Source organism: Zonotrichia albicollis, chromosome 10 (assembly GCF_047830755.1).
Source record: "Zonotrichia albicollis isolate bZonAlb1 chromosome 10, bZonAlb1.hap1, whole genome shotgun sequence".
NCBI classification, from domain to species: domain Eukaryota; kingdom Metazoa; phylum Chordata; class Aves; order Passeriformes; family Passerellidae; genus Zonotrichia; species Zonotrichia albicollis.
The window spans coordinates 21643342-21658018 of NC_133828.1; the positions used below are offsets into that span (position 1 = coordinate 21643342).

At 38.9% G+C, this 14677-nt stretch overlaps 1 protein-coding gene across 4 annotated transcripts in view; it reads right to left on the reverse strand.

Annotated features, from left to right (window-relative positions):
• PARD3B (par-3 family cell polarity regulator beta) overlaps positions 1-14677 on the reverse strand; it is a 394022-nt gene that overhangs the window by 124458 nt on the left and 254887 nt on the right. For all 4 annotated transcript variants that reach the window (XM_074548315.1, XM_074548314.1, XM_074548313.1 and 1 more), the window contains 2 exons: positions 13829-14032; positions 12647-12875 (listed from right to left, as the gene is read on the reverse strand). In XM_074548315.1, the coding sequence (XP_074404416.1) occupies positions 12647-12875; positions 13829-14032 (433 nt within the window). The remainder of the gene's footprint in view (positions 1-12646; positions 12876-13828; positions 14033-14677) is intronic.

A 14677-nucleotide genomic window follows, 5' to 3' on the forward strand; every position in this document is an offset into this window, starting at 1 on the left:
AGTAACTATGGTATCAAAGCCAGCAAAGCCAGCAGACACCAGGGCTATCTCAGGCAAACAGCCTCAGGAGAGTGACTTAACCTTTGACCAGCAAATTTGATCCGTTATAGGCAATTTGTGTCCCAAGGTACACAGTGAATGGCTGACGTACACAAAATAAACAAAGACTGAGAAAGACAATAAACTGACAGCCAAGATCAACAAATGGTCTTGGTGTCCCATGAAGCCATTAATAACAATACTCTGTCAAACACGCTTTTTGCCAGGCATGGGCTGGTTCTGAGTGCCTATGTGACCTTGAGAAGATGAGGCAGTGTAGTGATATGACAGGAATATTCTACTGCAAAGAAGCTCCTTTTAGCCTGTGTAGTCCCTAAGCATCTCCTTGCTCCCCTCCCCTAGAATATTTATCATTATGCAAACACATAAATTTATCACCTCTAATATTTTGCTGTTCTTAATAACAGAGACAGAAATAGTAAAAAAAAAAGAAAGACAGCCTTTTACTCGATACTCTGGAAATTAATACACAATAGTTTCAAAGATGTATGTGATAATACATGAGTTCCATAAAAACAAAAGAATAAGCTAACAGACTAAAATAGCAAAGGTAGAAAATTTTGAGTTTCTACATGTGATGAGTGAATTATACTCTCACAAACAATCTTTACAGACAACAAATACACTTCCCAAAAGAGTTACTTAAGTATTTCAACTTTAGCCCTCTACTGTATCCTTTTACTATGGTGTGAATGTATTGTTTTAATAAAAATATAGAAAAAAGAGGCAGAAGAACATATAATACACCTGATTGCTTTATTCTGCTGGATTGAGGCCTTAACACTCAGGTAAATCTTACCTACTCACTTATTCTGAACCTGAATCCTCATTTTTTTTCTCCCCCTACTCTAGAGGAATTGGTTACTTTTTTTTCCCTTCTTTTTAATCTTCTCTAGTGAAAGATCATTTTGTCTGTGCTCCACTTTCAATTCCATACAAGTGCATGGACAGCAGTTTACAGTATAATGTAAGTTTTCCACAGGAGATCTAGGGCCAGCAGTGATCCTTCTTCCCACTATGACAGGAACATAATCTTTCAATTTCTTTAAACTCTAGCCTAAAACAAAAAAAGGATTAAACTCATTCTCTCCAATCTGAATATCCCCACAAGACAGAGGAAGCTGGTATTTAAACCAGAATAAATGTTAAGGATGAACTAAACAAATATATTTTTATTGGAATAAGTTTGTTAGCATATTTTAGACTGTCTAAAATTTGGTGTGTTTCCAATTAGATCACTAGAACATATACTTTGTATGAGTGTGGTTTCTTTCCTCCCCTCCAAGCATGCCAGAAACATATAAGTCTTTGTAAAATACTCAAGTGTCTCTAAGACACAGATTTTAAATAGTATTTTCCATGCAGGAGATGCAATAACCCAAAATTCGCTTCGTTTCAGCACTGGGAACTAAAGCCAGTTATCCACTCAGAATTAGCAAGCTCACATTGCCAAATCAGTTTTCCTTACTGGGTGCACAGACTTCCCAGGCAAGTCAACAAACTGTGCAGTTTGGAGGAGCAGCACCAGAGGATTTAGAGGTTCTCAGAGCGGCCTTACAGACCAGGGTCAGCACTCAAACCACATGTAGGAAAAGACAACTTGCACTGTGCAGTTACTGAAATTAGCAAACATCTGACATGTAGGGAGAGAGCAGCTTACACCACTGCTACAGGCAGAGAGAACTGAAAGCAAATTTATACCTAGAAATTTCTCTTCCCATCTTCCCAAGCCATTTCAGCCCAGAGCTCCTGGAGCTCTGCCTGATCCTGCCTACAGCACCCTCCACTCCTGCAGATGACTGATGGTTTGGGAAGCTACAAATGACAACCAAGCTAAAACAGCCTAAGTAGGAATTAATTACAAAAGAGATGAGGCAGAGGTCTTCAGAGATGAAGAGGTACATTAACCTATTGAAGCAGTTACAATCATGATAATCTGCTGTTTTAAAGGGAAGAAATATTTGCTAATTTATTTTTGAGTAACTGACTCTCTGGTGTATCCATACACACACATATAGTCACTAAAATAATTCTGCAGCTGTATTATGGAAATTTTTTCTCAGAAGCAGCGCAGTTTGGTTTCGTGAAGTCTTCATTTTGACAAAGATTTATTTAAAAACTTGCATTTTACACTGTAGCCTGTATCAAACCAAACAGACAAAAATTAAAATCACTAATTTAAAAACATGAATTGCTAAAAAGACTAAATGAATAGAAGTGAGCTTCCTTGAGCGTCCTTCCTTACTGTCTGTCAGGGAAGCTGTCTGTTTGGGAGGCTGAGCAATCCAAGAATGTGTGAGTGAAAACAAACACTTCCAACCACAGACGAGGATATGGAAAGTGTATTTGCAGGGGGTGGGGGTGGACATAAAAAGGAAAGCTAACTTCTTTGAATTGTTTATTTCCTCAATCTAATTTTAATTAAAACCAGAACATTAGGATGTCTGTTATACTGAGCTACTGTAATACAGATTTCCACATTAGAGGATAAAAAGCTAAACACAAAGATGAGAGAGGTAGAATGAACAGTGCTTGACTCCTTACTCACTAGCTTTCTTTGGCTAGGAGGAAAATAGCAAACAACAATAGTGGCCTTCTGCCACCAGATGATAGCGTTACAATTCTATTTACACATTACTACCAACCAACCTGATGATAATCTGGGGTTAGTGTGGGGCCAGGTATTCACTGCTTTCAAATAAGGGACAATGAATGGCACAGGCACAGAGTTCATTACTTCAAACCAAATACTGCAGTTAAATGCTAAAGAGCTGATACTTAGTGGCTCATGTATCTTGTACTAAATATACACAGACAGAATTTTTAACACACAGAAGGGGAGAGGTTTTTTCATGTCAGCATTTGACTAAAATTTTGTATTTATCCTGGTTGCTTTTTTATTCATTATTTACTGTTTCTTCCCCACAACAGCAACAAAATAGAGCAAAATTGGAAAGTTGTAAGAACAGAAAGGGAAAAAGGAGAAGATCTCTTCATTTTCACTCCTAAGAATTATTCCAAGACCTCTTAAAGAGCAAGATCAAATTCTCTCACATGCACGAGGGCCAAGACAAGATCTTGGAGACGTCATTTTCACTGAATAAAGGCAGCAAGTGGGGAAGATTCTTTGAATGTAAATATTTTTGTGAGGGGAGAACTTGATAGCATAATTAAGTTGTATGGTAAATGCCAAACAGCATTGTCACCACTGAGAGATCAGAGCAGTTGCTGCTCATGACAAAGTGCAGAGTAGAAGCAGCTCACACTCAGGGCAGAGCCCAAACTAAGGAACTCTGCTGGGCTTATGGCTCAAGGCTCTGCATAAGCTGGGTGACAACCAGGACAAGGGAGATCCCAGGCTGCAGAGTGGGGTAGAGGGAGGAGAAAGTAACAAAGGCAGAAACCTGGTGACAAACAAACATTGTCCAGGATGAAGGGTGGGAGCTGATAGGAACACCAGTTACCTGCTAAGTTAACAGCTGAATGAGCTGGAACTGCTGGGTAAGGATCAATCCTGCATCTTGGCATTCACATCCAAGCAAATGAGGAGAGGTGGAGGTGAATGGGACACAGCCAAATGCAGTGCAGAGCAGGAAGCTGTGAAGAGCTTTTCTCACCGCTGTTGAGCAGAGATGGAAAGCAGGAACTGGGCAGAAAGGATGTAAAGACTTTGTTCATCCTTCATTTAGCTGTTCCAGTGCTCATGCACATGGATGGTTTGCAGCAGAGGCAACTCTCAGGGAAGTGGAAAGCTGTGTAAAACACTTTGTGCCCAGACTCACTGCAAATGTTGCAGTAGAAAGCAAAATGCTGCTGGGACAGGCTGGCTGTGAGTGCTTGTGGCTGCTCCCAGCAGGTGACCACACTGGCCAGGTAACAGAGCAGAGTGGGAAGGGAACAGAGCTGGAGGTGGCACAGGTAGGCGGGAGCACTCAGAACCAGGAACCAGTGTGAGCCTCAAGAGAGACTCACATAATCTCGAAGCAACACAAGTCCAAGCAGAAAGGGAAGAAATTTCTGTGTGCTCATGTCTTCAGTGTGCTGTGTAGTAAGTCAGCAAATTTTAGACACTGCCTCACTGAGTGGATTTAAGGTTCATGAAAAGATGACATCCCACATAGGACTTTTGTGAAAGGGGGAAGATGCTGCCAGTCTTCATGATGACAGATGACAGAGTAAGGCCAACAAGAGGAATAATCTGCAGAGGAACAAATAGTTTGCCCATGGCAAATTTGAAATAACTTTTTTTTTTTTTTTTTTTTTTTTTTTTTTAGCAAGACCACATAAAATCAGGGTAAAAGACAGAAAGCTAACTTTAATTCTAAGGCATTATATTCCAAAAAGCATTTCTGAAGGTGAGAGCATCTGTAGCTAGGAGGTAGTACAGAGAGAATGAAACCTCAGATCACCATCACATGCAGTGGCAGCAGCAGGAATGGGCATGGAGAAGAAAATTAGTTTAGAAAGTCATATGAAAGCTTACTACTTTCTCATTTTCTTAAGAATAAAACTATTTGCTTGCTACACTTTTATAGAAGTTACCAAACTAGTTTTTAAACGTATTTGTAATTTTTAACAGGTTTAGCTGAACAATGACAATACAAAGCAGAGAAATGTTATTTGCATTTTTTACAAGCACAGAGGATAATTTTTCTGTAAAAAGTAGGGCTCAGAGCAGTGGAGTTAACCAGTGATTCTTGAAAAATCAGTAGCAGAGCAGGCATTTGAAAGAAAGCCTCTCTCACAGTATCTCCTAAACCTTTTCCTATCTAACCCCAAACCTAAAACTTTTCCTATCTCCTAAACCATCTCTTTTTCATTTTCTTTCAAAAATCCCACATGGAAATAAAAAAGGGAAGAAAGAGACAGAGTAGTTCAAGGGGTCAGGTTTTTTCTAAAGCTAGCATACTTCATATGCTCTGAAATTGTGACTACCCCAAAAGGAGCTTTGTTCCTTTTATATGTCAGCAAAACAAAAGGTCAGCCTATTGAAATATTGGTCAGGTCTGACTTTCTTCTATTAATAACAAGTAGAGACACATTTTTTAAAGTAATAGTTAAATAAATGACCACATGTCTGCAATCATTTCGACTTAAAATGTCAACTGGATTTGAGATGCCATGTGCATTTAATCAATGACTCTGCACTATAATATAAATATTACTTTAGTTTGACTGTGCTGTGTGCCATAAATCATAATTCAGTGAGATGAGTATATTCAATTTTCTCTACAGATGGCTGTTAATGGCAATACCTATTAAACCAGCACCCAGCAGCACTCTGTAGTTAAGGAATCTGTCAGGAGTCTCCTTTTGTATCATTTCTCTGCTAATTGTTGTCTTTTCTCCTAACCCCTCCATTTACCATGGTCATGTTACAAGAACTACTGATTCAGAAAATCAGCAAAAACCTGTTGTTTCTTTTGTTATTAAGGTAGAACTTACACTCTACTTATATTCCTGAGCAAAACTTTGTATTCGTTGGTTGAAATACAGCACAGGAAGCCTCAATTCAAATATTTGTGGGCATGCCTTTAAACCCTCTAGGACCTTAAACCATAATGCATCTGTACTACTACAGAAATACCCAATGTCCTACAATTTATATAGAAAACATGGAATTCAAACTTTATCCTCAGCTGGATTTTAGAGCAAAGAACAGGCAACTCTAGTGACTGATGGATGAACACAGTACTGCAGTGTTCAGTATTCCCCAAGAATACACTTTGCTTTCTAGGACTCTTCTTGCAGAATACATTTCTTGAGAGATTAGAGACAGACACTTAGAAGAAATATGCTACCTCCAGAAAATACCTGGAGTTTACTTTTAGCAGTTGTGGCATGCACAGAGGTCAATATTAAATAGGCAAGTATCCATTAAAGAAGAATTTCAAGTTAATCCTCACAGACAAAGCACGATGCCTTTTTTTTTTTCCTTTTGCTTAGTAATGACTTGAATAATGATATTTCAACTTGAAGTGAACATGCAAGTTTTTCACAAAAAGCATGCTCCTTGCAAACAGTTTGCAATTTCGAGTCCTTTTAAATAGTCAGAGGGAACTTTCTGCTCTGATCTGTTAAGTAAATATAAATCTTGTTATCCAAGTTCAGTAATGAGAGTGAGGGGTCTATTCTTCACTGCACTTGCATACATCTAACGTTAATGAGATTTATGCATGCATATTAAGGGGAGAACAGATGCTTAATTAAACAAATCAGCCTTTAGTAGGCAGTCTGCATGATCATCTTTAGTACAAAACCCCCTTATTTTCTCTGCTTTAGTCTGACTATGAATGCAGCCAAGGAAGAATTAATATGGTGGAGGAAAAGCAAAAGTCGTACATATAAAATGGAATGCTTGGTTTTTTAGTTTAAAATACTTGACAAATTTGCGCTAGATTGAGTAGCTATATTCTCTCTCTCATGTTCTTATGCTCTTTAAAGGAAAGTGGAGTTTTATTTACCAATTTACCTAAATGAAAATTTTATTGTGCAAAAGGAAATCAAGGCCTCTAAATAACTCATCTGCCTCATTAACTGATGCTGTCTTTCAAATACACATCATCCATCTCAGATAATTTTGCAACTGAGAACAAAAAATCTAAAATAACTTTAGCCTAATTAAAACATAATTTAATCTAGTTGTGGGTTTTTTTTTTATCTATCAACGTCCATATTGATTTCCAGCATCATACACAGATAAATACATTAAGAAGTTATATACATCACCTCTCTCCAACAAGCCACATCTTTATTATTTGCTCCTTCTTCATCTACTACTACCTTTTCTTCTACAACACTCAACTTCTAAGGGCAACAGAGCAGAAAAAAATCTCTCCATAAGTTATCATAGTGCCACACTTAATGGAAGTCAATATCTGTATATTATGCTATCTACTCTGCAATACCATTACAGGCTCAACAGTGCTGGTTGTAAAAAGTATCATTCAGAGCACAAGGCCTATAATAGTAGTAATGAAAAAAGGGTCATTTCTGTCTTCCAACTAGAATGAAAAATTAAAATCACTAAGGCACTTAGCTCAAAGGAAAATTGGCAAATTAAAGGGACAAAAAATAAAATATTCATGGCTCATATTGTGAAATGGAAGGTAAATAATTTAAGATGAACTATTATGTGGAAAATTGCACTCTTTCTGAAGAGCAAAAAGCAAATCTAACTAATACACACATATATATTCCGGCTTCCTGGGCTTGCAGTTATACGTATATGTGCACAAATATGCAAGTCATGGCTGAAGTGCAATACTGCTGGGGAATAGACATTTTGTCACCTATACTAATTTTTAAAATATTTTATAGTGAAACAGTCTTCAAGCATTGCTTTATATGAACAAGGTTAGTTGTATTTTCTTCCTGAGTCCAGCCTAGAATTGAAGACTGAATGAGAGAGTGCTCTCCCACTGCACTCCACTTCAGCACAACTCTTTAGTCCAAGTCACCAATTACATACTTTCTCTTAGATTTGTATGCCACACAAAAAATTATGACTTCAGCCTCCTGGTCTCTGCCTGGGGGAGCTACCTATTAAAATGCCATTGGTGTGGATGCAGTCCATTAGCTATCTTACCTTCATATCCATAAAACTGAAAGGGCTGCCCAGAATTTTTACAATCACTATTCTGGAAAAGGTAGAGAGAGCCATAGACTTATGTTTATTATACTCCAGCACTGTAACAACTGCTATGGGATTAGGATACAGAACTGCAGAGGTCATATTTCCCTGGTGATTTAAAGGTTCAGTCTTCTGCCAACTTCATTGAGAAACACAAAGTCTACCTTTGTTAGAAGACACTATTTTGATAGTTTTTCAAAGCATGGCAATTCAATAAATATAGACCATAAATTTAAAATCTGGAATTCATCACCTAGCAAACTGAGGAATATTTTGAAAATTTATTTTATCAACCTCTTGGTTAGATCAGCTTTGCATTCTTGGTCCTAAGTGACAATACATTTTGCATTAGTGTTCAGCATCAGGGATTTCTAACACCCTGCACCAATGGGTTAATTAACCCTTCCAAACCACCTACAGAGCCCTCCTCACAGAGCTTTTGACAGTTCTAGGCAATGACACCACACACTACCTTTTTTCAAAGCCACAAATATGCTATTTCACTACAGTGTTTCTCCTGAAAATACTGAACACCTTCAAAAAGAAGTACAGGGAAGCTCATTTGATGCCCAGCAGTCTTCTAAGACTCACAGTGCCCGGAAGGAATCAGTCAGCTCAATGTGAGAAAAGGGATGGGCCAAGAATTGAATGTGGCATTGTGCAATCTTGCTGCTTTTCTCTTGCACAGAACTCAGTATTATTTCTGTTCTGAAAAAGATTCAGTGTAGATGCTAGACTCTAGCCTGTCCCCGAGACTGAAGTATACGTTTAGTCACAGCTCCACTACTGAAAGTATTTAATGAACTTGTTTTCTTGATACACAATATCAATCTACTCTTCAGTCTGTTGTCTAGTGATGGGTTATTAGTGAACAATGACAGCATGATGTGCCAGAAAACATCAAAAAGTAAAATATGTAAAATGCCCCTTGGCCAATGTTACACAAAAGCAGTTGAGACTCAACTTCTGTTCTTTGGACAGCACATACACACCTTCAGAACTAAAGCAGGCACTATATGCATCAGAACCAACCGAGGAAACAAAGCCCTGTGCAGTCAGCACCACAGTGAAATTGTACTTTGGATTATAGAGACTTTAACCACTGTCATCTGCACTTCAAACCTCCAGTACATTAACCTACTTTGCCCAAATGCTACAGCCATTAATATGCTGCAGCCAAGAGTTTCAGTTAATACTGAGTGAAAAAACAGGTCTTTTAAAAAACAATGATTAAAAAAAAAAGCATGATTTCTTGATGGTCTCCCTGAATCACAGTCACCTAAATAAAGCTTCAATCAAGCCAAAGCTTAGCAGGAAAGCAATCATTCTTCTTTTTGTATGTGTAAAAAAAGACCAGGAACTACAAGTAAATAGCAGCTGAGCAACAGATGAGGCACTAAGTGAAATCTGTTAGCAACTGCTAACAGCTTTGCTATTTTCTGTTGTTAAATTAAAAAAAAAAAGGCAAAAAACCAATGCAGTAGCAATTCCAATATGTTCAAAAATCTCAGATGCAAAAGACTAAAGCTCAACAATTCTTGTACTACAGCTGAATACTTGGATTTGGTTTTAATATCTTGAAATGCTTTGTTATTGATTATAAAGGAGAAATCAGCCAATTCACATGGCCACTATATCAAGGTAAAGCTTCTTACAGCTGTATGTGTGACCCAGCAAGCATAGCACAAAAATCCCACTGAAGACAAGTAGGACATTTCCAGCAGCTGTTTTAGCCTCACATTCTACTTTCTTTTGTCCTTTACACCTGACCCCATGTCATTCACCAGAAAATGCATGTGTCTTAATTAGCACTGAGCTTTCTGGCAAGATCTCTCATTTTCATTGTCCTTCTGGTCCTGGAGCTTTCACCACAGATGCTCAGTTCCTACTTATCTCAAGCCAATTTTGACATGGGTTCAGCAAGTCTGTTTTTCTGTTTGGATGCATCCCATAGCACAGCAGAACCATGCAGGCACAGCTGAAATAGCTCTGAACAAAGCTGCCCAGGAACTACAAACAGCATGAACATATACCAAAGTGGGGGTTCCAGCTCCCAGCAGGATTTTCGTCACATGGCTGCAATCACCAGACCAGTTGAAAAAATTCATGACATTGCCTGGTCCCAGGAATAGATTTCCTCTTCTTACCCGTCACTTGCTCTAATAACTTTTTTCCCTTTCCCTCGGCTTTATCTCTCCTGTCAGACTAACAGGGGTTCTGTTCCTCCTTTTGGTGGTCTCATACATGGGGGATCGCAGCACAACCACCGCCATACCTATAAAATGCACACTACAGATTTCCTTCTCCACCAAGCTTTCTGCTCCACTACAGTGTTTACATTTCCAATGCCCCCTGTGTGGCAGGTCCCCTTTCCAATTTAAATTCATCACGTCCAAAACTGGGCTCATCTCAGTTTCTAAATACTTCTCCCTACTTTCTCTTAAGATACCAAGAATTAGTAGCCACCTTGCCTGCTGCAGAAACTCACAACTTTTGTCATATTAAATTTCTCTCTTTCCTTCTATAGATGTTCTACCAAAAAACCATGCCAGTTTCATTCCCACAACGTCATAAAAAAATCTGGATGTTTCTTTCCATTCATGTTGCTAAAATACTTATTCAAACCTCCTCCCCATCCCTCCTAACATTTACCCTTCGCATCAGTACAAGACTCCAGTTTGAAAAATACCTCTTGAATCTAATATTTAGTTGGTATTTGATCTGCTCTGAATTCCACTATTAGTTCTCTATTATTTCTTTTAAAAACATTCAGATCAATTGGTTTTGTTTTTCAAGTCATATGTGCCAGTTTCTGTCTGAAAAAATACCAGCCTGCATTTGCTCATCTTGCCCAGGACATATGGCCCCCAATTATTTCATAAATGCACACTGGTTGCTCTTGTTCAAGCTCTACTTTGCAGGTCTGCAGCCTTCTTTCACTTCTATCTTGGCTAGTATTCCCTAATACTCTCACCTTTTCAGGAGGGAATTTCTTTTCAAGTTTTATAAATTCTGGAAAGATACATCAACAAGGACACAGAACCTCTAAAAACCTCTCAGCTGAACTGTTACTTCTCACCTACTTCTCCTTCTCTCTTTATTACAACATGATGCTTCCATCTTTGCTGTCTTGTAGAGATTTTCAGGGGTGTGGGATAGAAATTCCCATTCTGTGCTGCCATATAGATAAATATGATTAACACTGTCAGCTGGGAAGACTATCTAAATCAAAGACAAGATTATAGAAAGAGCAGATGTATAAACCTTGTGTACTACCAAAATGTGGACTATATTCTGAAAGAGGGAATCACAACAAATGGTAACCTGTTGTTTCCGGCTTTGCATTTTGACCATTCTCAGAATCTCTGTCAAATACAACAGCTTGTTTTGGATTCTAATGTCATCCCATGTTCTTTCTGGCTCAGATATAATATGCCTGTAAGACTTTACAATTCAAACTTGGAATCTGCTATGTATCTTTGATACATTAAGCAGTACTTATCCTTTTGTCAGACCTCTGTGCCACTCCCCTCCTCTTTCCTACTCATGGCAAAGAGCTGAAAAGAAGAATGAAAAGAGATATAAAGCTTAAGGCACACAAGAGAGTTTTTGAAGTCACCCTCCTAATTATTCAGTTTTTGACTACTCTTCCATGTTAAGTCAAATTTCTTCAAACAATATGAACACAAATGCATGTGCAATGCACAAGTGTGTGTACACACCTCCTCTGCTCCTGAAGAGCCCATTTGAAAGCAGACTGGTATAGCCAGGTATATCTTATGAACACTCACAGCTGTTGAAATCATGCACATCTGGCATACAGGCATGCTTGAATATTTTTGACAGTGTCTCCACACTGTTCAAAAGTTGTATAGGACAATTGCTGATACATGGAAGAAAGCTAAAACCTTCCATATTAATATAACACCAGTAATTTTCCTCTAGAGAACACTGTGACACGAAGTTGAAAGGCAAGTTCATACATTGTATGTCCTAATGAACACCATGATCAGTGAATGATCTTGCAGCTGCATTTCTTAGATTACTATTTAAATGCATCCTTGCCTAAGCAATGATTGTAGTTTTTGTATATATGAGTACTGTCTACAATACAGCACGACAAAAAACACCAACAGCATCCTAAAGCCAATGTTAAGTGCTCAGTGCCATGAGTAACCACATGGTCCTTTGGTTTAATCTCCTCCATGTGACCAAGATTTTTCATCACATACTCTGTATTAAATGCAAAAAGCTACTTCAACACTTAAATACTCTACAGAGCCAACAGGTACTGGAAGGAAGGGTGCCAGCAACCAGCACCTGAAGCACCAAAAGCTCCAGCAAGAGCAAGGAAACAGCCTGAAAAACTCTGGCGACTCAGAGTTTACAGAGCCACAGAACAAATAGCCACAGCAGAAATCCAAATACTTGCATGCTGGGCAGGGAGGACAGTGAACTTTTGTTCACTGCAGGCAATGCCTGAAGCCACGAAGTAAAGATTTTATCATAGGTAGTGGCTTTCAGCAACTGCAAATGTTAGTAGACCTTGTGCAATAGCACAAGAATTCTGCTCTCCCTGCAGCTTGTGAAGGGAGCAGATAAGAAAGGGAAGAGAAAGCAAAGGTCTGAGTGTGGGAGCAGGATTTGTTTTACTCAGAAATATTCCCCACAAATCCTTCCCCACTGATACATGCTTGCTTTAAGCCTAAAACCTTGAATCTTTTTTGACATATGGGAATGCATTTCAAAGGCACAAAAAGACATTTTGTCTGCCAAATGTCTTCTGCCGCAGTTACAAGTTTGGTGTAAAAGTATAAACTGCTTTCTTTTTGAATAACATAAACATTATTTGAGTCCAAGTGAAATAATTTTTCCACTACTTTATGAGAGCATCAGTTGTTTCCTATCTTATAACGAGACTGGGTGGCTGTTTTGCTTTGTAAAAGGCCATACCTCAACATGACACCAAAGCCTTTCTTCTTTTTCTTTTCTGGATCTTCATTTTCTTCCTTCTTTTTCTTCTCTTTGATTTTAGACTTGCCCTTTTTCTTCTCTTTCTCCCTACTTTTTTTGTCCTTTTTTGCTTTGATTTCTGCATCTTCTATTTCAGGGTTCCCTGGAGGGGCAGATTCCACATTTTGAGCTTCTTGACCACAGTGAGAGCTCTTATCAGAGCCACCATCTGCACAGAATGAAAAAGAAGCAGTGAGGATGGCTATGGGCCACTGAAATGCAAACATGTGAAATACAGCAAGAGTGTCTACAAAGAGCTCAAATGACTCACACACTCATTTAATTGGATAATTTAAAAAGCAGACTAAGCAGATCTAGTGGATTCAAACAGATTTGTATTGTAAATTAAATGCAGAATTATTTTAATGAATTGTTTTCTCATCATTGTTCCCGATATAAAAATCCTGATACAGTAAAGCACTTGTTCTCTTTGAAATCTAGCTTATTAACCATGTGCTGGGTTTCAAACACAGAGCTTACTTCCACAAGAGATTCTGGAGACTGCAAAATCAACCTATGTAACAAAATGACTTCATTCACTCCCTGGAATCTTTCTATTTTAGTGGCTGAGCAAGAAATGGATAAAATGTACTGTCTGGCTGCAAAAGAGCCGTGTTCCTTCTGCGGGGGGTGCTCAGGATCCAAGCACTGTTTTACACCCCATAGTAAAGGAGATGTATTTGCAGACTGGGGTCTATAAAACCCATAGTGACAGAATGAGCAGCAGGGTGCTATCAATACACTGCCTTATCTACAACATGAAACAAATTTCCTGGCTGGAAAAGGGGGAATTGTAAAACAAGAGAGATAATTTTTAATGTAATCTGAAGAAAGCAGCTGCTTCTTGAAGTTGAAAAACATAATTATTTAAGGATTGAGTTCTAAATCCTCCAACCCACCCCTGCCCCAAAGGAGATCAGTGAAAGACTTTACACTAAACCCAGTCAAGGTTGGATGGGGTACTGCAAAGACAGCTCTATTCAGTGGAAGATGTGAACAGCTTTTAAAATGTGATCAGCTTCAGTGGGACAAAATCACTGGCTCATGGTGCTCCATCGAGCTGGCCCTCAGCAGTGCTAAGTGCAGGTGGCTCCCTCAGTCAGTGCCTTCAGCACAACATACCCTCTTCATCCTCAGGTCCATCGTAAGACTTGTCAATGGCAGCTCGGAAGCTCTCATTGCATCCCCGGCCCCGCACCACATGAGGCCTGGGTCTGTGAAAAGGGAGCTCATTCTTCCTTACTTCAGCCACAGCAGTCTGAAGACTCTCAAGAGAACTGGATTTCTTTAACCCCAGAGTAGGACCAAAATCTTTGCCAGAGGAGTCTGGAAAAGAAATGGTTAAGGTTTTATTCCAAAAACCACACAGAGAAATTAAACTAGTCAGATACATTTAATTGTGTACTTTATTACTTGGGGCCTTTGAAATAGTATGCAATCAATGTAATTTGTTCTAAAAATAACATCAAGTTAAACCTAGTTCAGCAGATATCCCCATTCAGACTTGGAGGGAATGGCACAGAATGTACAGACCTGACAAAGTGATGGGCCATAGCAGGCTCGCTCTGTGCCACTGCAAAGCCCACACCAGGAATGAGGATGGGGCTGCTTCCTCCACCTTTGCCAGTGACGTCCAACTGGACAGTGCTAACAGTCTCTGTTAGCATTACCATTAGCACTAAGGAGAGCATTATCTTTAGACTCATAAAAACAAGCACTGCTACACAAGTGTTTTGCTTTTTAGAAGGAGATAGGCTGTATGAATGGTTGATATTTTCAAACACATTTCTTCTGAGAGAAGATACATCATTAGTTCTCTCTAAGTTTTACCCAACCTTTTCCTTCAAGCTGAAACTAGTGCTATGATACCAACACACACAGAGCTTTTTCAAGAAACAAGCAAAGTACAGGTTAACATAAATGATGTCGCTGTCACTACCTCATTCCCTGATTACAGGCTTAAGAAAGCAC